Source organism: Trematomus bernacchii, unplaced genomic scaffold (assembly GCF_902827165.1).
Source record: "Trematomus bernacchii unplaced genomic scaffold, fTreBer1.1, whole genome shotgun sequence".
Taxonomy (NCBI): domain Eukaryota; kingdom Metazoa; phylum Chordata; class Actinopteri; order Perciformes; family Nototheniidae; genus Trematomus; species Trematomus bernacchii.
Genome location: NW_022987656.1, coordinates 2,711,439 through 2,735,612, shown reverse-complemented (window position 1 = coordinate 2,735,612; position 24,174 = coordinate 2,711,439). Strand labels below are relative to the sequence as shown.

Genomic DNA, 24,174 nt, shown 5'->3' with positions numbered 1-24,174 from the left:
GCCAGGACATTTTATAGAGGAAATGTTAAACAGGTGTAAAGAATCACTTAATCTGTGTACAATCGAAGCGCTCCAGCTCCGGTTTCATCAACAAGCCGAGAAGCACTTTGGAAACATTTTGAAACTCCTATTTACCATTCAGATGGGAGGGAAGGAGACAGGAAGAGAATGTGCATTATGCATCACAAGATCTAGAAGGTGTAGCTAATGAAGCAGTACAGTGCATTCAGTAAAGATACAGATACAAACCTCCCCAAGTCAATCTGAGGTAGAAAAAAGGGTAAACTATTGCAAACAGCTGGGACTGCAGCACCACTGCACTATAGTTCTTTAACTCAACATCTCTGAATGTACACACACTCTTAACCTGGTTTGTTGATTGAGCAAGAAAATACCTGTTGTGTATGTATTTTTCTTTAAATACAATTCTAAACATGCAAATGTCATCCTTTGCAGGTTGTTCACATGGGCTGGGCGTGTGAAAGCCCTGAGGGTAGCGCCGCTGGTAGAACCTCAGCTTTCAAGTTCCTGGCACTGAGAGGACCATATTTTTACATCTTCAGAAGCCCCCCGGTAATTACTCTACTGTCATTTTCCAGTATTTTACACTTTTAATTTCTCATTCAGATCTGATAATAAGCTAATTTGAAATGTTTTCTCCAAACATGAAGCCTATCACACACAAAAACACTCAAACAGGTGCACATGATCAAAACTGTTTACTTAGCTTAGCATGGATGAGAAAAACACATCTGAGCACTTTTTAGGTACTTATTGTAAGTCACTTTGGATAAGTAATGTAATGTACTCTGCCATTTCATCATGACCTGCCCTTTTTTGGGTAAAAGCAGCCCCACTTATTTGACTGGTGGTAAATGCAGAATTCCAATGTCTTTTCCAATTTACTAGCATAAAATATTAATAACAAATAGCTAATTAGCCATTAGCGGCTCAAATCGTGTGGCCAATCAGGAACATAGTTATGTTGCTCATCAACAAAAGCCAGCTTGCTGCAGCTAGTGCTTTCTAGCTAGCTTTTGGCCAATTTTAGAAGCCATTGTTTATCCGTCTGGTTACAGATATTAGCTAGTTTACTGTAACCCTCTTGCTAACATTCGATTGTGGTATTCATGGATTTTTCAATATATTCTTTGACATGTTCTGACCACAGGGAAGGGACATACAGTATGTAGTATACTCTCATCCAGGGGCGCCGCCAGGGATTTTGGGCCCCATGAAAATATATCACATTGGGCCCCACCACCAGGCACAGGCCACGCCAACCAAGCACAATTGCTGTAACCACACCTCCAGAACCCAACCGACTCATTTATGCTTTAAATAACTCTACCTGTACAGGCTTGCATCTATCTTGTAGTCCAATACTAACTGCACAATATTTACTGACACTGAGCTGTGAAAATACAACACTGTGCAGACTTGCAACATTCTGCTGCAGTAGAATTCACTATTTGATATAAGACTAACATTCCTGACAATAGATCTCAATAGTCATCTTTTATGGTGTAAACGCCTTTTTAATAATAACGTTTTTGAATGGAACATTCTCAACATGAATGCTTAAATCCAAATAAATATAACTTAAAGGGAACCTATCATGCAAAATGCACTTTTGTACGTCTTTTATACATGAATATGTGTCCCCGGTGTTCCAGGGAACTCACCAAGTGTCAGAAAACACAACCCTCTCTATTTTCCTCCATACCCAAATTTAAAAAAAAAGGGGGCTGCAACGGATCTGATACAAACTGATCCAGATTTGAACACTGTCCTGACGTCAGGAAAGTGGCGCTACGGCTATTGGGCCAACTCTCCACCTATCAGGGGAATGTGGGGTTGGGCCACGGCCGGCCATTGCCGCTCGAAAGCGCTGGAGACGCTGTAGTACATATGCCAGGCCTGTAAGTGGCGCTGTAGTCTGCCACAAAAGCAGCGAAGAAGACTTCTCGCGCATGGTTGCTATGGTTACCCTTCTGTTTATTCTCCGCTGTGGCTTTTTTTTCTCCCTCCCCGAGGCAAGCGTTTGCTCCCGCTGCTGTATGCAATCCCTCCCCGTCGAGGCAAGCACTGCAATTCTCTCCGGTTAGTCCACCAGCAGATGACAAACACCCACCTCTCCGCCTCTTCCAAGGAACGAGGGGACTGTGCGGCATAGTTTCAGTTAGGTTTTCTTTCGCCGGTCAAGATGTCCGTTAAAGTTTAAATCTTCCGGACAAAATTAGAAAAGCGCCGGTCAAAGGTCTTCTTTGTTATTTATTGAGCTTTAAAACAAATGAATAACGACTCTATATAATAAAACACGGAGGACGGAGATCTATTTTTCTCCCCCTCTGACTTGATCAGAGCACGGCTCCCCTCTCCTGCAGGGGGGCGTGGTCAGCTGCAGCTCACAGAATCAGCCCGCTGCAAAAACAGGGCTGGAGAACAGCAAATAGAGCGAAATGAGGCATGGCTAAAATGCATGATCTGTTTGGTATTTTGAAAACAGAAACGTATAAATATACTTTATATAGGTATGGCCCTACAATATATAATTTAAATATAGCATGATAGGTGTCCTTTAAATATGTGGAAAAATACTGTGTTTGAAATGTATAATTGAAATTAGATGTTAGCTTTTTGTTTTGATATATATATATATATGTTGTATTCCAGTCTCCCTTCAGATATGTTAAGTGGCATGTCATTCAACACAATGCTGCTCACCTCCTTCAGTTGGGAGAAAAGCTGGTTCAGGTTCAGCATTATGGGGAGACAGGGCTGCTGAGCCTAAAGATGGATCTGTTGGTCCTGGCACCAGGGGGAGGGACAACTGATTTAGTATGAATAGCTGCTAAAAATGTACCTGCATTTGTTAAATGTCAGCTAAAAGAGCATTGAAATGAAAAACCTCTGAATAGATATTAACAGTACTTAATGTCAGTTTAGTAAAAAAAAACATTACAATTATTATTTACAATGGACTACGCTTAGCTAACAGTCTAATTTCCACCACTCATGGACCACACCCACCTTTTCTTTTGAAAAACTGGGGGACATACTGTCGCCCTTTAGTCCCTCTCTCTTGTCTTTCTCTCCTTTCTTTTCTATTTTGAAAGCCTGACTTTGTTAGTCGTTGAGACCATGTCTGGTGCCGCACCGCTTTGGAGGCAAGACCAAACCATTACATGTAAATAGAAGGGGGTGTACAGAGGCTTTGGATAATTCACTTTTGGAAGAAAATAAGTTAAATGAATCGTAAGTTTAGTGAGTACATTATCAATATAACGTTCTATTAATGTTAATTATTGATGAATGATGAAAGGTTACTTAAACATTTTTTTCTTAATGTTCTAAAATTGTTTGGGCCGCTGTCAGCCCTTAGAATCGTCCTAACTTTTCACCCCCTTACGGCGCCCCTGCTCTCATCTATGAGATTGTGTTCATGCCTTTTTGAAATTGTTTTTGAAATAAGTCAGATTTCATGCTGCTGCTCACTGATCTGTGATGGTTCCCCACTGTGCTGCATGGTCTATGTGTTTGAAGCAAGTGTGCAGCATCTGTAATATACAGTATGTTTCAGTTTATTGCACAAGGGAAGACAGGCGTGCAGTTACTGGTGATGAATTCAGATGTTTGATACTATTGGAAAACCCCTGCTAGATTGCAGGTTTATACTTCCAGCTAAACTCTATTCACTCTTATCAGGTTGAAGGTATCATAATCACATCTTCATAATAATAGCGGATCTTTGTTTAGTTAGACTGTCTGTACTGCGATTGTTGTTGTGACACCATACAGCTCTAGTATAATTAGCTAATGATCGTTTTATCACAACCTGATGTTACTCACTGTTTCAGCCAATCACACTTTTTGTTGCATATGCATTTTGTCCTTGCTGACATTTAAAACAGTGTATCCCACTGCGACAATGCTGATGCAGTACAGTAGGTGCAAGATCAGGAATAATTTATTGATACCCGGGGGAAATTGGGTTATGTTAAAAATAACAAACAAAAACAGATAAAAATAAAAATATAAAACGGTAAAAATATCTCAACTATACTACAATGATACAAATATGTTAAAACAGGGAAAAAAAATATCTTAAATAAATATATATTATATATATATACATATTACATAATAATACTTGTATTTATATTGTGATAAAAAATGCTGAAAAAATAGGATTCATGATTAAATGAGTTGCATGAAAAAACTAGAACCGTTATAATAAATATATATAAGTTTGACATGTTTAATATAAATTAATAACTATAATATGAATACAAACGCAAGTTTAAATGCACAGTAAATAAATAACTACAGTGTTAATAAGAATGTAGGTTGAAATGAACAGTATAAATGAATAACTTTTATTAATGCCAGAGCACGCCAGAGTATTGCACAGTGTAAGATGCAGCGCATTATCAAAATAGCAACAGTCACAGTAATGAATGCCCTCTAGGATGTCACAGCCTTAATTATTAAATGTGGTTACACATGTGACACATGTATGAAACATTTAAAGACTTTTTGTATTAATGAGTTTACATGCCGATGGCACTACTTATATTCTTTAACTCTAGCCGATGATGGACAATATTATATTTTCAGTATTCATTCCTTTTAGATTTGACTAGTTTGGATTCAAAATGTTTTCAGAGACGACCTCACAATTGGTGCTCTTGCCAGAGGTGGAAAAGCCTTTAAGCATGCAGGTTTTTAACAATGAGATACTTAGTATTTTTCACTGACACAAACTTTAATTAAATCCTTTTTGGGTTGAAAGACATAGTATGTTACCTGAATTAATTTAAAATGTAACGCTGTAATGCAGATCCGCTGGCAGTGGCACCTAAACTTCAGTGTAGCATTTAAAAAATGTTTAATATCTTATATCTTAAGTTTTCTTATATATATTTCAGCAGTTGAATGTAACAAAGTACATTAACTCAAGTACTGTACTTGAAGTATTTTGAGTATTTTTATTTTATGCTACTTTATTCTTGCAGTACATTTAAGAAACCAATGTTGTATTATTTAATTGTATTTATTAGTTACTTTATACATTCAGCAAATAGCTGATATAAAATATAAATCATAAAGTAATACAAATTAGCTGTAAATGAATGCATCAATAATCATCTTTCAGTGCTTTATCATAATCCATTCTGAAATGGGCCATTACTCATAAGTACTTTTCTTTCAGTACTTTAGGTATATTTTGCTTCTTCTACTATTGTACTTTTACTTCAGTAAGTTTTAATGCAGTAATTTGTTCTTGTAACGGAGTACTTCTTGCCCATATATATTCATTAAAGGTCCAGTATTATCTCAAAAATATTTCCCACGACTGCCAGGGTGAGTGAACAAAGGGAATCAATCCTGCTGTGCTGTTTGTTCACAGTATGACATTTTCATCCATACATGAGCGCAATACACGACACAGCAGCTTTTAGGCATGATACAACTATTTATTCTATTATATATATATATATTCAGAAAACACTACAGCATTTCAGGAAACGCCACAGCATTTCAGAAAACGCCACAGCATTTCAGGAAACGCCACAGCATTTCAGAAAACGCCACAGCATTTCAGAAAACACTATAGCATTTCACAAAACACTATAGCATTTCACAAAACACTACAGCATTTCACAAAACGCCACAGCATTTCACAAAACGCCACAGCATTTCACAAAACGCCACAGCATTTCACAAAACACCAAAGCAACTTATACGGAAAGGGTATTCCTTTAGGGAGAACACTTCTTGTTTGTGATTGGACAGAGCCAGCCAGAGAAGCACGGCTGTGATTGGTTGTTTTTGCTGCCAGTCAAGAAATGACGCTTCGTGATTGGTCAGCACCCGACAGCGCAACATGTCCCGAAACATCAGCCGTTAGCTGTTAGCACACAGAGCTCACAGCTCCTCATATCTGTTCAGAAACTGGACAAAGGTTAAACAAGTACAAACCACAGACTGTCTATGTCATGGTGAATACAGTCGCTGCTTTATTTATGTCTGTATGCCATTGTTGTGAGTTTGGACGGAGCAGCTACAGCTTAGTTTATCCTGATCGATCCGATCTCCATTCAGAAAACACGCATTTTAAAATGTTTTTCGCCTGCCGTCTTGTCTGCAGACTTGTCACAGCATTAGGGTTTCATGGTTTTTACTAACAGGTATCAGTATGTTGTTACTTCGGCATCATTTTGAAACGTGTATTACAATTAAATCACGGTAAAATATGTTTATTTTGGTGCTGACCAATCACGAAGCGTAATTTCTTGACTGGCAGCAAAAACAACCAATCACAGCAGTGCTTCTCTGGCTGGCTCTGTCCAATCACAAACAAGAAGTGTTCTCCCTAAAGGAATACCCTTTCCGTATAAGTTGAAATGCTGTGGTGTTTTCTGAAATCCTGTGGTGTTTTGTGAAATGCTGTAGCGTTTTCTGAAATGCTGTATTGTTTTCTGAAATGCTGTGGTGTTTTGTGAAATGCTGTGGTGTTTTCTGAAATGCTGTGGTGTTTTCTGAAATGCTGTGGTGTTTTCTGAAATGCTGTGGTGTTTTGTGAAATGCTGTGGTGTTTTCTGAAATGCTGTGGTGTTTTCTGAAATGCTGTAGCGTTTTCTGAAATGCTGTAGCGTTTTCTGAAATGCTGTATTGTTTTCTGAAATGCTGTATTGTTTTCTGAAATGCTGTGGTGTTTTCTGAAATGCTGTAGCGTTTTCTGAAATGCTGTAGCGTTTTCTGAAATGCTGTATTGTTTTCTGAAATGCTGTATTGTTTTCTGAAATGCTGTATTGTTTTCTGAAATGCTGTGGTGTTTTCTGAAATGCTGTAGCGTTTTCTAAAATGCTGTAGTGTTTTGTGAAATGCTGTGGTGTTTCCTGAAATGCTGTTGTGTTTTCTGAAATGCTGTTTTGACTTGCACTTCAGGGCCACCGTAATATATATATATATATTATATTATATTTATTTTCATCGGAATAACGTAGGTGAACATGGATCATGTGCCCGCTGTGGACCGAATGCATTGCATCTTAAATGATGTATTCTCCAGTTGTGGAGGTGGGCTGCCTTTTGCTCTGCTAGGGTCATGACACAGCAAAGAAAAAGCTATCAATGGTGGACATTGATAGCAAGAGACTTTTCTCGGTTCTCTACAAAAAGCTTCCAACTTTTGTTGGAATTAAAGAGGACATGTCATGCTCGTACATTCATATTTGTATTTTTTCCTCTACTGTGACATGCTTTAATGTTCAAAAAGCTCTTTATTTTTCTCATACTGCCTGTGCTGCAGCACCTCTTTTCACCCTCTGTCTGAAACCAGAGCCCAGTCTGCTCTGATTGGATAGCTGGCCGTCTCTGCTGTGATTGGTCAACCTGCTTAGAGATGTCCCGCCCCATAGCCTTGACAATGTGTTTGAGCGTGTGACATAGTGATGTCACTGTCGCCAGGGGCGGATCTACCGGGGTGGCATGCGGTGGCAACTGCCACCCTAAAAAATAGCCTTGCAACCCCAGCTGCCACCCCAGTTGGCATCTTTGTTTTGAAAGAAAAGTTGTGGCTCATCGGACATTTATGAGAGAAAATATCTAATGTCCGAGTGCAAGTGAATGCAGCACAAGACGCGAGTCTTGAAACCCCTCCCCCGGCCCTGGTGTGAGCGTGGAAATATGATTGGCGGCGATTTCATTTGAACGGGGGACGGCGCAAAACGAGAAGCATTCGGACTCAAGTAGACGGAAGGAATGAGGTATTTGCGGTCTACAATGACAGAGAAGAGACTGTCAAGTTTGGCTGTACTGATAGACATGCCAACTTGATGCTCTGCTCACGGATGACTCGTGAGCATAAAAAACTGTTAAGAGATGATGACCTTGTATGTGTGTATATATTTGTTTTCTTAGTGGGAGTCTGCCCCCAAAAAACAGTTTTAAGTCCTGAGAAAGTCAAATAAGACGGTGTGTAAAACTACACTGCCCAGCCAAAAAAAAGTAACCACTTTGATTTGCCCACTGGGCCAGTAGGTAAGGACTTTCCACTGGATAATAACTTACTGCAGCGATGTATATGTTTTAGCTGAATACACGTTTTTTTTATAACCCTAACTGATGCAGTTAGTCACTTCTTTAATGTTTGTTCTTTCTGATGTAAAGTCAAGGTTGTAACTGTTTGCAGTAAAGTTGTGGGGTGCTGAACTGTTTGTTTGAATCTTTTGAATTTTGATACGTGATATAATTAATTACTTGTCTTTCAAATTTGAAGGAGGGGGAACATTCATCATTAACTCCTCCAAAAAATATAGTTTATTCAATAATAAATGAATATGTGAATCATAACAGTGATTGACAGCTGATAGGAATAATATGATTGTTAATAGTATCATATTCATACAGACAAACATTGATGAGACAGTTAATTAATGTACTTATTGCAGCAGTCTTCATAGATGTGGTACCCCTGCTGGTCTAAGAGTGAAACAAACTCATTCAGTTATTGTTCAGTTAAAACTCATTAAATTATGTCTGCCACCTTATATATTTCTATTTAAGGCTTTAATGATGTGCCACAATAATGTCACCTAATGTTATTGAGTTAAAATATTCATATTGTGGCTTTCCAAGTTAACATTGATTGATATGACTGCGATTAAATCAGCATATACTTCTGCCAGGGGATGCCACCCCTCAAAATCTCCTGCCACTCTCTTGCCACCCCATGAATATTTGTCTAGATCCGCCCCTGACTGTCGCAGAAGTAAACAAAGGAGTTCAATGGAGGCTTTTCAGGCAGGGGGGTGAGAGAAACTCCCTCTGGAGGGAACCCGGGATTCTAGCCTTTGCAGACCATTTACATGCACAGACACCTATATAACACACTCCACGAAAGGGTAAAGCACAAAATACTAATATGAACCTGAAAAGTAGCATAATTTGGCCTCTTTAATTCCAACAAAGCAACAGAACTTGAAATGAGCCTCAAACAGTTGATAGAAGAATAAGTAAATATTTAAAAGAAAACTATAGTCCATTGTAAAGTCCACTTGTTAGCTTTGAGGACTAGCCCTGATGGACTATATATATATGATGAAGTGTTATTTGGCCCGAAATGTCTCTTGTTTTCAGCTGAACATTCCACAGGCAATAAACGTTTCTGAAAGCTTTAACAAAACAGAACATAGTCTGATGTGAGCAGGTGTGAGCAGCGTTAAAGTCTATCAGAATGCAGAGCAGTTGCCAAAAATGAAAAGCATTGTTTAACTCGACACAGACCACTCAAACAGGACAAACAAATCCTGTTGACAAGGTGTAAGTGAGAGGGGTCATCAGCCAAATACAAAACGGAACGCAATAAACATAATGGGTGTATTTTAGCGTTGTTAGAATTATGTTTCCATGGACTGAAAGCATTATGCAGCTGGTGGCTCGTGAAATGCCAGACCTGTCCCCCGGCTTTTGTTTGAAATATGGCAGTAACCAATATCCAAGCAGGAGAGAGGACCTGAATATGTTGCAATGATTTAGTGCATGTGCTTTTATGGAACACGCCCGGAGGTAATAATCCACTGAGTAGCCTCTTGTCGGTCTCAGTTAGCGAGCATGCCAAGTCCTAAATGCAAACTTTTAGCCTTCATTTTATATTCATTCCAACCGAGAGATATTCATAGCACCTTACTAATAAGTCCTTCATACCACAACATGATTATCTCATCCAGGTCTGTGAAAAGGGTACTGTGAAATAAATAATCACCCTGTAAAACGTACATAACTTTTATGTAAGTTTCCAAACAATTACTAAAAGGTTAATACATGGAAATGGTTATGCTCACTCTGCAATATGTGGAGAGGCAGGATGATGGTTTAGATTTGGAAATTATAAATTGCCACAAGATATTAAAAGGTCAATTTGATAGTATTTTTTGTATTTTATAGTATTTTATAAAGGCCAATGGTAACCACACACTATCAACCAATTTCCTTTTCTGTGTTACAATGTCAGTCATGTAACCCTAACCCTAACTGCCCACTTGCCACTTTCCGGTAAAACAAAAAAAAGAATCTGCGCCAAGCGGCAAAATAATTGTTTTAGGATTTCTAAAAGCTGGTGTGGAGTGTATTGCATGTTTAACAACAACAAATATCCAGAATTATGTTTTTAATTACTTCCTTACTTCTAAAAAAAAGGAAAGTAGAAGAGATATGAGGCCATCCACAGAGAGGACGAAAAGCATAAACAATGGACCCCGGTCGGTCAATACCCGTTCGTCTGTTGGACTTCCTCTCAGCTAAATGATGATGCTAATGAGGTTAACGTCCATCATCACAGTAAACCCCAGTTTAAGCCTACTGCCTGCCACTTGTCCAACATCAGAATGAGAGGACATTTATCCCGTATTGATTTTGATTTCACTATATATAAATGTGGATCAGCGATCTCCAATGACATTGCGTAATTGATTGCTAGACGGACCATCATATTTTGGCTCCTTGCAGCACGATATCCTTAATTTTTTGATTGTATTGGTGTGGACCTCAGAATTATTGATGAGTTGAAGTTTGAAGATATTTGTGGATAATGCAATTGTTATTTTCTTGATGTAAATGTTCTACCTGTGCAGCAGGTGCAACAGGATGAATCCACTCTGCTCGCTGGCAGTCATTCACACATCTGAGCTACCTTCATTTCAAATTCAGTTTTTGGATAAGGAGGTGCTGCTAACAAGTGCAAAGAGGCTTGTTTTGATATGCCACCTCTTCATCTTCCTTTCCTCAGATCAATGCTGCTGACTGGGGACAAGCTGAAACGACATATAACCTCTATGAGGTTCTTTTCAAGGTTCACAAGGTATGTAAAGAGCACTTCAGCTTTCATCTAAGTATAGATGGCTGATTTCTGTCTTTTATATCAGATAAAATGTTTTTTAAGGAGGCCTATTAAACAGGGCTCTCTATAGAGTGGTGCAGGGATGACGTATTTATCCGGAGGTAAGCTGCGCATGGGTTCCCTCGACAAAAAAGCAATGAGATTTCTCCATAGGATTTTGGAAAATAGCTCGAATTAAGGTCTGTGGAAAACGAACCTGTTAGATAAATGCACGTTTTGTTCAGCCGGATAATTTCCACATGTCTACCCTACTTTTATAATTTTCTTATCATAAATCTAATCGCAAGAAGCAAAATGCTAACGTTATGCTATAAACAAACTACAGCAGGGTCGCACGACTTCACCGTCACGCCAACATAAGATCGATATTAAAAAATACAGATTCAAAATTGTACAAGTTGAAGCGTTTGTTTTAACAGTTTTCAAGAGCGCAGGTACTTGCTTTCAAGCTGAACAGGACAAACAAACTTAGCGGGAGTGTTTACGTGTTCGGTGTAATGACGTACAACGTCCTCGACAACTTCTGTAGTCCTATTCAGCCACTTGTTAACAACCATCGTTTTTCACGTAAACTCTTCAAAAATCACCAGTGGGGTCACTGCTGATGTATTTAATGTCGTAGAACAAAACGTGATCCGTCTCTTAAATTTGTGTCAACCACAGACCTTATTTCCAGCTATTTTTCAAATTCCTATGGAGAAATCCCATTGATTCTGAGACGAGGAAACCAGTAGTGGTAAAATGCTAACTCACTTCCGGGTTTTAGGACTCATCACTGCACCACTCTATTCCTGAGGTAATAGAGTGATGCATTGAAGAAAATATGTGTAAGCTGACCCGCAAGTTAGCATCACAAGGGCTCCAACGACAAAAAAACAATTGGAATTTTCCATTGGATTTCGGGATATTAAGGATAAGTAAGACCTGTGGACAACAACAAAAAAGTACAAAATTGTATGATACTTGCATGTGTGTTCAGCTAACTTGTATGCTTAAAGCTAACGTTAGGCTATAAACAAATGAATGACGGTCACATGCCTGCAAATCACCACTGCTGCGCTAAAGGCTGCTATAGGCGTAATTATGAAGGTAGATATGGTGCAAAATGCGAGAGCGTGTAAAACCTGATGTGAGCACTTACAGAAAAAAAATCTGAGCTTGTGTGCATACATTTACACTTGTATAAAATATCCACCTATCTCTGAACCAAATTTGAAGTCACAGAAGAAAAAAAAAAGTGTTGTAGCTTGTAGAAAAATAATGAACTTAGTGATGAAATGTTCACTTGCAGAAAAATATATTTTTTTTAAATATATTTTCCACTACAACTGCAACTTGGTTATTACAACCTCTCAAATCAGTCATTTCAACTTCACGAATCTGCTCTGTGGCAAAAGTCAAGGCTACAGTATAAATCGACGAATCACAGTAGCCTTGACTTTTGCTACACTTCTTGCGATGAATGTGTCGCTAAAGTAATTTTCACCTGTAGATGTGGGGGGAGGAACATGGGGAGAAAGGGGGGTTGAAGCGAAGGGGCGGAGCTATCAGAACGAGGAGGCGCAAGCTCGGGTCAGTCACACAGCCATGCCAGGTCGAACCGGATGACTGCGGGGCCCCGCATGTTGCCCCTTTCACACCAACGCGGTTCCAGGGCCGGTTCGGAGCTTGTGCCTGATAAGCACCGGTTTTTCCTGTTCACGCCGCAGCGGAGCCGGCTCTTTTCCCCGAAAACCGGTTCTTACCAAGCTCGAAAAAAGTGTCAGTCTAGAGGCATACGTCACGCTTACGTTGGAGCGGAGCGAGATTAACCTGAACTAACAGTTTATGGAGAGTATGGCAAATAAAAGTTGAAACAAGCAGAAGCGCTGAGCAAAGTGATTAGAACACAACCACACACTTTATAAAGTCAGGCAACACTAACCAGTAACCAGGCTTCGTGTGATTTTGTTTATTTGTACCTTACTTTGACCATCCGTTCGCTGTTATTGATCATTGTGGAGGGGGCAGACGTTTTGTTTTGTATTATAGCAGCTATCAAATGGAATCAATACATGGGCTGTACAGGTTGTCATGTCCGACTATCACAAGTAGAATCATAATGAAAAATATGCCGGTAAAATGTGCCTGTAGAAAACGGCTTAGGCCTATGCCACAAGTTAAAGCAACAAGTGGCCTAGTCAATATAGTCAGTTTAGCTTCGGTTGCTATGCTAACATCACCCATTTTATACCAGAGAAACTTTAATAACAGCGTTGTGATGCCAAACAGCGTCAATTCAGACTGACACACATTCACTTATGGGGAATTGGGGATATTTATCAGCTGCTTGTGTGACAGTTAGACAGTGAATACTTTACAGCGGTCGGTGCATGCCGCTGTAACACATTAATAAACAATGAACCACGGCACTCTGGAGAAAAGTATAAGGTTGGAGAAGTCGTTATTTAATTTAATCTGGCTTCATATGATTAAAACACGATCATCGACCCGACGCAGTCCCCCATTGTTGTTGTTGTGAGCGAAGCACGGAGCTAGAACGGGAGCTGCGTGTGAAAGGGGCAACAGTAGTCACTTGTGTGTGACTGACCCGAGCTTGCGCCTCCTCGTTCTGATAGCTCCGCCCCTTTGCTCCAACCCCCCTCCCTCCCCCCACATCTACAGGTGAAAATTACTTTAGCGACACATTCATCGCAAGAAGTGTAGCAAAAGTCAAGGCCGCAGATTTGTCGATTTATACTGCCACAGAGCAGATTTGTGAAGTTGTAATGACTGATTTGAGAGGTTGTAATTACCAAGTTGCAGTTGTAATGGAAAATATATTTTAAAAAATATTCTTTTTCTGCAAGTGAACATTTCATCACTAAGTTCATTTTTTTTCTACAAGCTACAAAACTTATTTTTTTCTTCTGTGACTTCAAATTTGGTTCACAGATACGTGGATATTTTATACAAGTGTAAATGTATGCACACATGCTCAGATTTTTTTCTGCAAGTGCTCACATCAGGTTTTATAAGCTCTCGCATTTTGCACCATATCTACCTTCATAGTAATGACCTTTGGTAGTCAAATTGGGCCATTTTTTTGCAATAATTGTTTTCAACACACATAGAAGCTTTGTCACATTTATCAGTTGGGTATTTACTGACATATTTTTATGTCAGAGAACAAAACTTGAAAAATTCTTAAGCTTTAGATGGCCACAGATCTTGTTTCAGTCATCTAACCAAAAACACGTTCCAAGAAACATTGACTTTGAGGGAACGTAAAATGCTAACTTATCTCTGGGTTTTGGGACTTATTCCTGCACCACTCATGATCTACCAACCAAGATATAAAATTATAAAAATATATACATAAACCAGTATAATCTATTTTTCAGAGAAGGAAGGAAATGAATCTTCACCCTACCACAAGTACGCAAAAAAAAAAATGAAGAGATAGCAAAATTGTTGCCCCAACATGTAATTATTAAAATGTTGTGTTGTAGCTGTGGATGGCCGAGGACTGCTGGCTCCAGGCGAGGCTCTACCTGGGGCTGGAGCACTCCCCGGAGCAGCAGGACGGAGAGTCTCTGTGCTTTAGCATTCTGGTCGGCCACGGACAGAGCCATACCTTCAGGGTGGAGCTGGCCTCGGACCTGGCTATCTGGGAGAAGTCCTTCCAAAGAGCTGTCTTCTTGGAGGTGCAGAGAATACGAGTGAGTATTTCCATATTACATGTCAAATCTTTTTGTTGACCTGTTTTTTTTTCTTTCTTACATTTGTTGAATTTTACTCAAATGAAACTAGTTCTCCAATCAATAAATCTTCTGCACCTTTTCACATTTGAAGTTTGTTGGATTGGTGTGCCTTTGTATGGTACAAATTACAAAAAAACTGTACACAATAGATTGCAGATCTCCCCAATGTGTGTATTAAATGAGCAGAGATGTGATGTTTAAGTGAATAAAGCCAGACAGCAATTTTATTATGGAATATGGAAATGGAGGATTTAAAATAATTTTTTATTAGTCACACACACTGCACACAAGGGCACTGGTACCTCTTAACCTATCCGTCCATGCTTGGTCGGCTGGGGACTTGAGCCAGCTACCCTTTGGTTCCCAAGCCAAGTCAGTTAGGACTGAGCTTCCTAGAGGGGTTGCAACACCTGATCATTTGGAGTCAACGGAGCAAGCCCTTTATATTTTTCATGTTGACACATTAGATATTAAACTGATAAAAACAGATACATCTGTTAAACAGATATAACACCATTACCTTGGTGTCCAAATAAACAAAAGAAAAAGGGTACATTTGCTTCAAATAAGGCAAACTGTGGAATACTCAATAGAGTGCTGCAGGAATGAGTGCTAAACCTGGAAATGAGTTAGCATAACTACTTTCGGTTTACTCGTCTGGAATGAAAAGTTTTTTGAACATGTTTTTGGTTAGTTGCCTAAAATAAGGCCGCTGTTCAGCTTGTTCTTTATTTTTCAACAGTGAAATATTTTTTAAATGTATATTAAGCTGTATTACCGTGCCAATTGTGGTGAGCAGTGAGGGCATATGTTATCCCTGAGAGTTTGAGGCTGCACTTCATATATAAAGTGGATGAGGGCCGAATACTAAAATATCGGCTGAGATAATGGAGAAACCTTTTTTTTGTGTAACAATGAATGTGTTTTTAGACAGATGGTCCCCAGAGCATTTACTGTATAAAGACTGTGTGACATTGAGAGTAGAGATATGTTTTTGATGTAAAAACAGAGGTTATTTGACATTCTTAATGAGTATTTTTACCACACCTGCGGTTTGTTTTTTCTAAAAGGTGGAAGAAATACTGCGTTTTTTATTTTAAGAGGTCCTATTATGCTTTTTCGCATTGTTCCCTTTCCTGTATTGTGTTAAAAAGGTTTTATGGTCGGCAAAGGCTAAAATATAACCATTGCGATTCTGTTGGCTAGCACTCCAGCACATTTTACATGATAGGTAAAGGGGCAGGACATTTCTGACACATCTCTAAGTGGTTGACTAATTTTGATTTGATTTGATTTGACTTATTTCGAACTTGTAAAACAATAATATAAAAAATAATAAAAAATGAAAATGAATTATGATACTGTACAAACTTAAGCGGTATCAGATTGATAAACAACAATATTATTGACTTACAAATTATATATAAACAAATTATCTACCTAATTACACATCGGAAAAGGGGTGGGAAGAAGTTTTTTCAGAGCCGGCCAGCTAGCCAATCAGAGCAGACTAGGCTCTGGTTTCAGAAGAAAAAGAAGCAGATTGGATATTAAAAAAAATAGTTATGTTGCTCATAGCCTTTTATTTATCATTGATTAACATTTCTTCTGAATAATAGTGTTGCTTACACTCTAGTTAACTAAGTGTTCTTTTTTTTTTAAGAAATCATTCTAATCCTATAACTCTAATCACTACTGCCGCTTCATACCAATTTAACGCTTCATCAGGGGGAGGTGATTGCATGTGAAGCAAAGTCTTTATATCCATCGATTCTTTGTGCTTTCAATTTCTTATTAAGAAATAAATTGAATTTAAAATTGAAAGCTAGGCAACGCTGTTTTCCATAAATGTTTTGTTACTTTCAATGTATTTAACCTAAATAATTAGTCCTCACATCAATGAGCCATTAAATTGCCTCTTACGAAAATATGTTTAAAGTGTAAAGGCAATCATCTCATGTGGAGAGTGCATTGTTAAGCAGTTCTCTAACTGTCCATCAAAAGGCTAGAACTCTAAGGAATATCACAGTCCTGGCCTTATTTTTCTTGGTGTTGGGGCTACTTATAATTTTGTAACATTTAATAGTAACAATTAAATAATTATATTAAAATATATAGTCGCTTGGTATTTTCCATTATTTGAGGTACTTTAAGTAGTTGTTCATGCTTTTATTTTGAAGGCTGCCTCAGGCACCGGGTGATTTAGGTATTTATTGGAGACAGTTGAAGGTGGGATTTGGCACAAAACATATTATTTTGTCGTATTCATGATTGGAAAGGGAGACATTCAACTGAAACAGACGAAATTCTGGACCATTTATTTTATCCTGTGTAAGATTCACTACCTGGTGATTTTGTGTTTGTTTTGTTTGATTTTTGTTTAACGACAAATAGCGGCTACACTGGGTTTTGCACCTTTTAAAAAAGAATCTCTTTTCTCACAGCACTATGAGAAATGTACTCACCATTTACTGTCCACCACTCCGCCAAACACAGCACTTTGCACTGCAGTTCTAAAAGCCTGCATTCAATTTTGAGGATGCTTGATACCTGTGTGTAAAGTGCTATAGAGTGGTGCATAGATTTGTGTATGAATTTAGCAAAGGTTTCCTCAACCAAAAGCAACAGGATTTTGGAATATTTTGGTTTAGTTGTCTCATTTAGTTACTTTTTAGCAATCGCTGTTTGTTTAATGCTTAGAAGCTTTGGACATTCACCAGTGGAGTATTTACTGACGTATTTTATGTCAAAGAACAAAACGGTGGGTTACGTATTGTAACCCTAGTTATATAAGCACAGGCGGAGCCCTCTACTGGACTCTATGGGTACTGCCCTTGACCTTACTATGCGAGTGTTCACCTACTGAGAAATCTATAAACGTAGCGGGCCCCCGGGGGCGGGCCTACCTGAGTGCACGCGCAGGCCCACAGTATATAAGGCGGCCACGCCTCCCGACTGTGATCCTACACCCTCTTCAGCAAGCAGCATAGGACAGACAGGGCCCCTAGTAGAGGGCTCCGCCTGTGCTTATATTACTAGGGTTACAATACGTAACCCACCGTTATATCTCACACAGGCTCCGCCCTCTACTGGACTCTATGGGTACAGTGGGTGGAGCCCTGATGGATACACGCCCTGTCGTCCAACCACCCATCACACTGCCCCTGACCGGCTTTTTGGTTAACAGCCATCAGCCACTTGGCTGATAGAGCACACCCAGACACGCTTACCTCGCGAAGGGTGTGCATGGAGAATAGTGAAGAAGGCTCCAGCCCTGTAGGGGGCTCACTGCGCATCATGTTTCTCGGGTCCCTAAGGAGCATGGGAAACCATAAGTGCATTATGTCCAGGGAGTGGGGGGGGGTCAGACATCTACTGACCCACAGTCCTGTGTTGCCCCAGCAAGCACAGACGATGAGAAGGAGCCAGACATGTCCAAGAGATAAAACTTTATGAAGGGGCCTGGCATGGACCAAGACGCCGCCGTGCATATGTCCTCCACACTCACGCCGTTAAATAAGGCTGTTGACACAGCCATACCCCGTGTAGAGTGTGCACGGACCCCCATGGGGAAGGCTCTCCCCGCCTGACTGCAGGCATGTACAATGCACTCGCAGAGCCCTCCTGCCAGGCGTTTCTTGGACAGAGCTTTACCGGCCACACCCCCCCCGAAGCACACAAACAGCTGTTCAGTGCGCCTAATGGCAGCCGTGCGCTCCACATAACATGCTAACGCACGCACCGGGCAGAGGAGGTGCAGTTTAGCCTCCCTGTCCCCAATATGGGGTGGAAGACTAAAGTTGCCCTGCTGTATAGCCCTTGACCTGAACGAACTCCTTAAGCTCTTGGGAGCAAAGGAGGGGTTCGGTCTGAGTGTCGCCCCGCTACGGTCACCCCGGATCCACAGGCAACTCGGGTGCACCGGCAGAGCGGTCAGCTCGCACACTCTCTTGGCCGAAGTCAGGGCCAGCAGCAACGCTGTTTTTAATGACAGCGCCTTCAGGGAGGAGAGCTCCAGAGGCTCAAATGGTTCTGTGACCAGAGCCTCGAGCACCAACGGCAGGTCCCATTGCGGGGGGGAGGCGTGCACTACTGGGCGCTGCCTCCTGACCCCCTGCAAAAACCGTGACATAAGCGGCTGACTGAAGGCTGACCTGCCGCCAAATCCCTCATGACAGGATGAAATGGCTGCTGCATACACTTTAACTGTGGAATCAGCAAGCCCTCTGTCCACCAGTAAGTAAGTAGGACAGAATAGAGCCCAGTGTACAAGATAAGGGCTCTAGACTTCCCTCTTCACACCATCACTGGAATGCCAACCACTTTGGCCTGTAACAGGCTGTGGTGGATCCTGCTCTTGCTGCCTGGATAGTCTGGATAACTTCGTCAGACAATCCCCCCTGTATCAGCCTGTCCCTCTCAGGAGCCAAGCCTGGAGAGGTTGGCCCTGAGAGGGTAACGCCCCTATTGCACCAGCCCCCTGAGACATCGCCCCCCAGACCTGAGGAACTGCCCAGGGCTGGTCCACCATCATCTGTGTCACCTCCGCAAACCACGGCGCCACGCGGCGGTCTGGGGCCACTAGGATGACTGACAGATGTTCGTCTCACCCTCTCCAGGAGGGGGAGAATGAGGCGCAGCGGTGGAAAGGCGTAGAGCAGCTTTCTTGGCCATGGCTCGTGTGCAAACGCGTCCACCCCCAAGGGCGGAATGTCGGACTCCGCCCTGCCTGTTGATGTACGCCACTGTGGTGCGGTTGTCGAAAATATATTCAGCTTTCTTTACCCAACATGGTGAGATGTGTCACAGATTTTAGTATTTTGGTCTTCTGTCCATTGGACAACAAATGAATAGTGAAGCTAACCACTCATTATATTGAAAAGACATTTGGACAAAAAACTGGATACAGCGTTGGTGGTGGGGCCCCCTCTACTCCTACGGAAGTTGCTAAGTGGCGCATGAAGCCAGAAATGGAGTGACTCTCAGAAAGTGTCCGGATCATTTGGAGGCTTGTTCCATGGATCACGCTTAAGTTTTCCTTAAGCCACACCTCAGATCTGCCGGTGTCGGTATAAATAAGAGCTATTCAAGTGTATGTACTGATTTACATAAAAAGTTATACGCAGATTTAGCGGAGGTATCTTTCCCAATGTAAGTTAAATGGAAAAAGTATTTTTTCTTTTTTTTTGTGCAAAATGACATCACAAACACGGTAGTTATAATACCACCAGTTGGCCACTATGAAAATTATTTCTGGGCACTTGATATCAGCACAACCTTACAAACAAATCCATATGTTGAGCTTAGTTACTTATGTTCTCTGAGGCTGTTTATTGGGAATACACACAAGTTTTTTTAAATTAATTTCTGGGCAATTCTTATCTCTACAAACATACAACCTTTTGTATAATGCAAACTAATGCAATTATGTGTACCTGCAAAGTGACTATAAACCTCATTGTCTCAAAAATGTAACAGAGTGGAAGTATACAGTAGCATAAAAATAAATACTCAAGTACAGTTCCTCAAAAGTGTAGTGAGCCACAGTTCTTTAGTAGATGTACTCAGTTACTTTCCACCACTGCATGACAAAACAAAAAATATTTATATCAAAACTAAGACAACAACAAGAAACATAATTATATAATTGGTAATACAAAATAATAATTAATACATAATTAAAAATTGTAAGTAGTGGTTTTCGGAACAAAAATAGTAAAGTCTTGACCATGTGTTTTTATTATTATTTCCTTCGAACTCCCTCTTTTCTCCTCTTCTCTGTCACACATTTCACTTTTATACACTTTTAGATGAACTTCATTATTAAAATGAATAAAGTATTTAGTATTGCGTCATTTAAAACTGCAAGTGAACAGCATCTATCTCTGACATAATTCGAGTTAACACCCTACGGAGCTTCCAGACTACAGCTGTTAGGAACTCTCCACAGAACAAGAAAACATTATCAAATATTGATATAAATGTTTCAAGAAAATATTCTCCGTATAATGAGGCCAGTTATTCATTTTCCACAGGGACAACTGAAGTAAATGCCCTAAAGGAAAAAACACTTTACTAAAATATAAAGCTCCTTTTTGTGTTGGTTTCTATGACAACGGTATCACTGCTTTGATATGACTAACTTCAGCCCTTTGTCTTTTATCTATCTGTTTGGGCTACCTATTTGTTTGACATTGTTTTTTCACCATGAACACAAACAATGGATAAAAACACTGGTGCCATGTTGACCCAGGTCCTTAATGCAGAAGTATTGTAAGAATAACTGGGGTAACACAGATTGTCTCATGGGTTTTTACAACAAACATCTATTCTTAAACAACTCAGGCCTACACCAGCACTGTTAGATAATTTCCTATTTCTTTTTTCAAGCAGAGCAGTATTGCAAAACCAATTATTTCAGTCAAATTTAGGATAAATTCAACGTAACTTAAAATGAGGGCGTCACTGATGAGTTTCTGCTTCAGAACTGTCCCAGTTTGTACACATTTCATTCAATAATAGACTGTGTTCCCTTTAATGTTTACTTCCTGTCTGTCTTCTGTTTTTCCCATTATTGTTTACTTCCTTGTTCCTATTATTGTTTACTTCCTGTCGGTCTTCTGTTGTTCCCATTATTGTTTACTTCCTGTCTGTCTTCCTATGCTGTTCCCTTTAATGTTTACTTCCTGTCTGTCTTACTACGCTGTTCCCTTTAGTGTTTGCTTCCTCTCTGTCTTCTTCTGCTGTTGACTTTAGTGTTTACTGCCTGTGTGTCTTTTTCTGCTGTTGACTATTTGTGTCAACTTTTACTGATTTCTCTGTCCTCTGTTTACTTTTAATCTCTTTCCTTCCCTTACGCTGTTTTTTTGTTCTTGTTCTGTTTTTCATAATTTTTTACTGTGGACAGCTCAGCCAGTTTTGCAAGTTGTATACACCTCCAGTTTATTCAAATGGATATTAAAATATTTATAATGGAGTAACAGTAAAATACTTTACTCTTTTTGGCAACAGCTGACATTAAATACCAGATGTATTTCTTAGGGTAGATAAGATATAACTGTATATCATATTACATTCAGAGTCCTTAGCAATGGCCTGCTTTCCTTAGCAGAGGTCTGTTAATCAGAAAAGAATTCCACATTGACCAATCCGAATTGAGGATTTAATCAAGTCATGTAATATCAGCAATAAGCTTATATGCTTCCATATTGCTATGCCACACATTGTATTGAGGAATTACGATGCCACATGTGGGGTCAGACTCTTCAAGAAATAACCAGCGGGTCTTTTTATATTCAACCCTATTCTCACCCCTTTTTTCACTCAACTGTGGTCAACAGAAAATAAAGGCTAAAAATGCTGTGAGGCCTGAGGGCTTTGTTGCTCAGGCCCCTAAATAGGGACATTTATAAATATTACAAAGCAGAGCACCTGTCAGAAGAGATCTGAATCATTCGCAGACTGAAATCCTTTCTGTTCCTGGTCAACATAAGGATCTGATATAATTCACCAGCTTTTTATTTCACCTCGCTATCCTTTGGATGTGAGTATAATACTGCCAAGGGGCACTGGCTTTTTAGCAAAAAATGTAAATCTCAAAGTGTTAGGAGCCAAGTATAATCCCTTTTTGTTGGGCTCATGTGGTCACTCAGAGTTCAGTCACTTAATTACATTCTCCAGTAAATTCTGCACATGCTAATTCCTACAGCTTATTTGAATATAGAGGGGACCTGTATGTTTTTAAGACAGCTACATTATTTTTTTATTTCTGCAAAGTGAACATAACGCATGCAGATGAAGGTATTTATATCTCCTTCACTATTTTTGCCGCTGATATCTTGTCTTGTCAGTTTGTAGATGTTCCTTTTTACCACACTCGCCAAAGATTTTCCAGGGGCAGTTCTGTTAATGCATTTCTATTCCATCTAAGAACATACTGTTAAAGTTATGCCGTTTTATGTTGACTGAATCTCCTTCACCCCCAATGAATTTTTTATTGAAAGGTGCTATCCTCAATGCAAATGAAATAAAAAGCGTATAGTGAGAAGAAAATACTTTGCCCACTTCATACTGTCTATTGTACTGTGTGGTACACGGTAGTGGTTGCTTCCTGTTGAAACTGCAGCTCTTACATGTAAAATGTAGGCAGAAATATATTTGCTCAATCAACCAGTAAACTTGTAACAAGCAAAACATATTTGTACTCAATATTTCTCACTAATATGTGTATTCCTGAGGTCTAAAAACATGTAAAATGTATCTCTCTGCTCACATAAGGTTCACAAAGCTAAATATTTTGCAATGTGTCCTAAATAGTGATTGGTCTATATTTGGGCAGATACAGATAGCTTATATTACACAGGTATTTGACGTATGTACATTTGCTATTTGACTAAGATCATATAGATTGTATCATTAAAGTTCAAATGCAAAAATGTCAGATGTCAAATGGGAGGGCCTGGGCCTATCTGTCTGGTCGAACCTTGTGCTTTTATGAATTATTCATTCTTATTTTGTTATATTGGTTACCCTCATGGTTATAACAGTTAACCATTCCTCTACCATGAATAATGCTATTGGGGAACCGTCCCTAACAAACTCATTATGAGTATCTCTAAACACATATGACCATCTCTCCAATGGCAAAATGTACATCATATGCTGTAATAGAAAACCTACTTTATCAGTTTTACAAGAAAACATGTTTAATGGGTGTGCACAATGGGTGGTTGGGACAATCCTTGTGAAGGGAATCTTCCCATCACTGAGCAGAACATAGTTTTCAAAGAGAAGCATCCAGATTTGTCCCAAATGGGGCTTAGGAAAAGCCAGTGCCATTACTGTAGAAATCCTGAATGTACTGTAATGGGCTTTAAGAAAGGATAGAAATGGGGAAATATATCTGCCACACATAGGCTTCTTCCTTTCAGCATGTATGCAACACATCATTTCCCAGTTCATAACTATTTCTGTACAAACTCAACAGCATTAATATTTAATAAGCGTTCTCTAGACGTTCTCATGTGCAAACTGGAATGAGTGGAAACGGTGTTGACTTAAAACATTCCACCTGTGACCACCAACATGCTGTGGTGGCAAGCTGTCATTGTGAGAAGGTGAATCACTGATCAAAATATTTTATTCATGTATTGACTTAGCAGTTAGGAAATCAGAGCACATTGTATTTTCTTCATGCACTGTGGGAACTTCACTATACAAGCACTGCATACTGTAATTTCCCTGAGCACTGAGCATGGTGAATATGAACCGCTAACACAGCAACCATGAAAACAAACAGACTGGCTTTCTGAGAGCTGTAAATTCAGACGTTATGGGTGAGCCATTTGATAATGCTTTGCTAACAACTCCATATGCAGTGCGTGTTTGAGCAAATGATCCCTGACGGTTGCACTTTGCAAACAATAGACTCACAAAAAGCCTCTGACATTTCATTTATGCTCACAATATATATATATCAGAGGTTGCATTGACTCACATTATGAGGCGTTCAAGTTTAGCATTGCC

At 39.7% G+C, this 24,174-nt stretch overlaps 1 protein-coding gene across 1 annotated transcript in view; it reads left to right on the top strand.

The window, feature by feature from the left end:
* sntg2 (syntrophin, gamma 2) overlaps window positions 1-24,174 on the top strand; it is a 97,813-nt gene that overhangs the window by 52,457 nt on the left and 21,182 nt on the right. Inside the window, exons 12-14 of the mRNA XM_034135163.1 lie at window positions 457-573; window positions 10,796-10,867; window positions 14,398-14,607. Coding sequence (XP_033991054.1) covers window positions 457-573; window positions 10,796-10,867; window positions 14,398-14,607 — 399 coding nt within the window. The remainder of the gene's footprint in view (window positions 1-456; window positions 574-10,795; window positions 10,868-14,397; window positions 14,608-24,174) is intronic.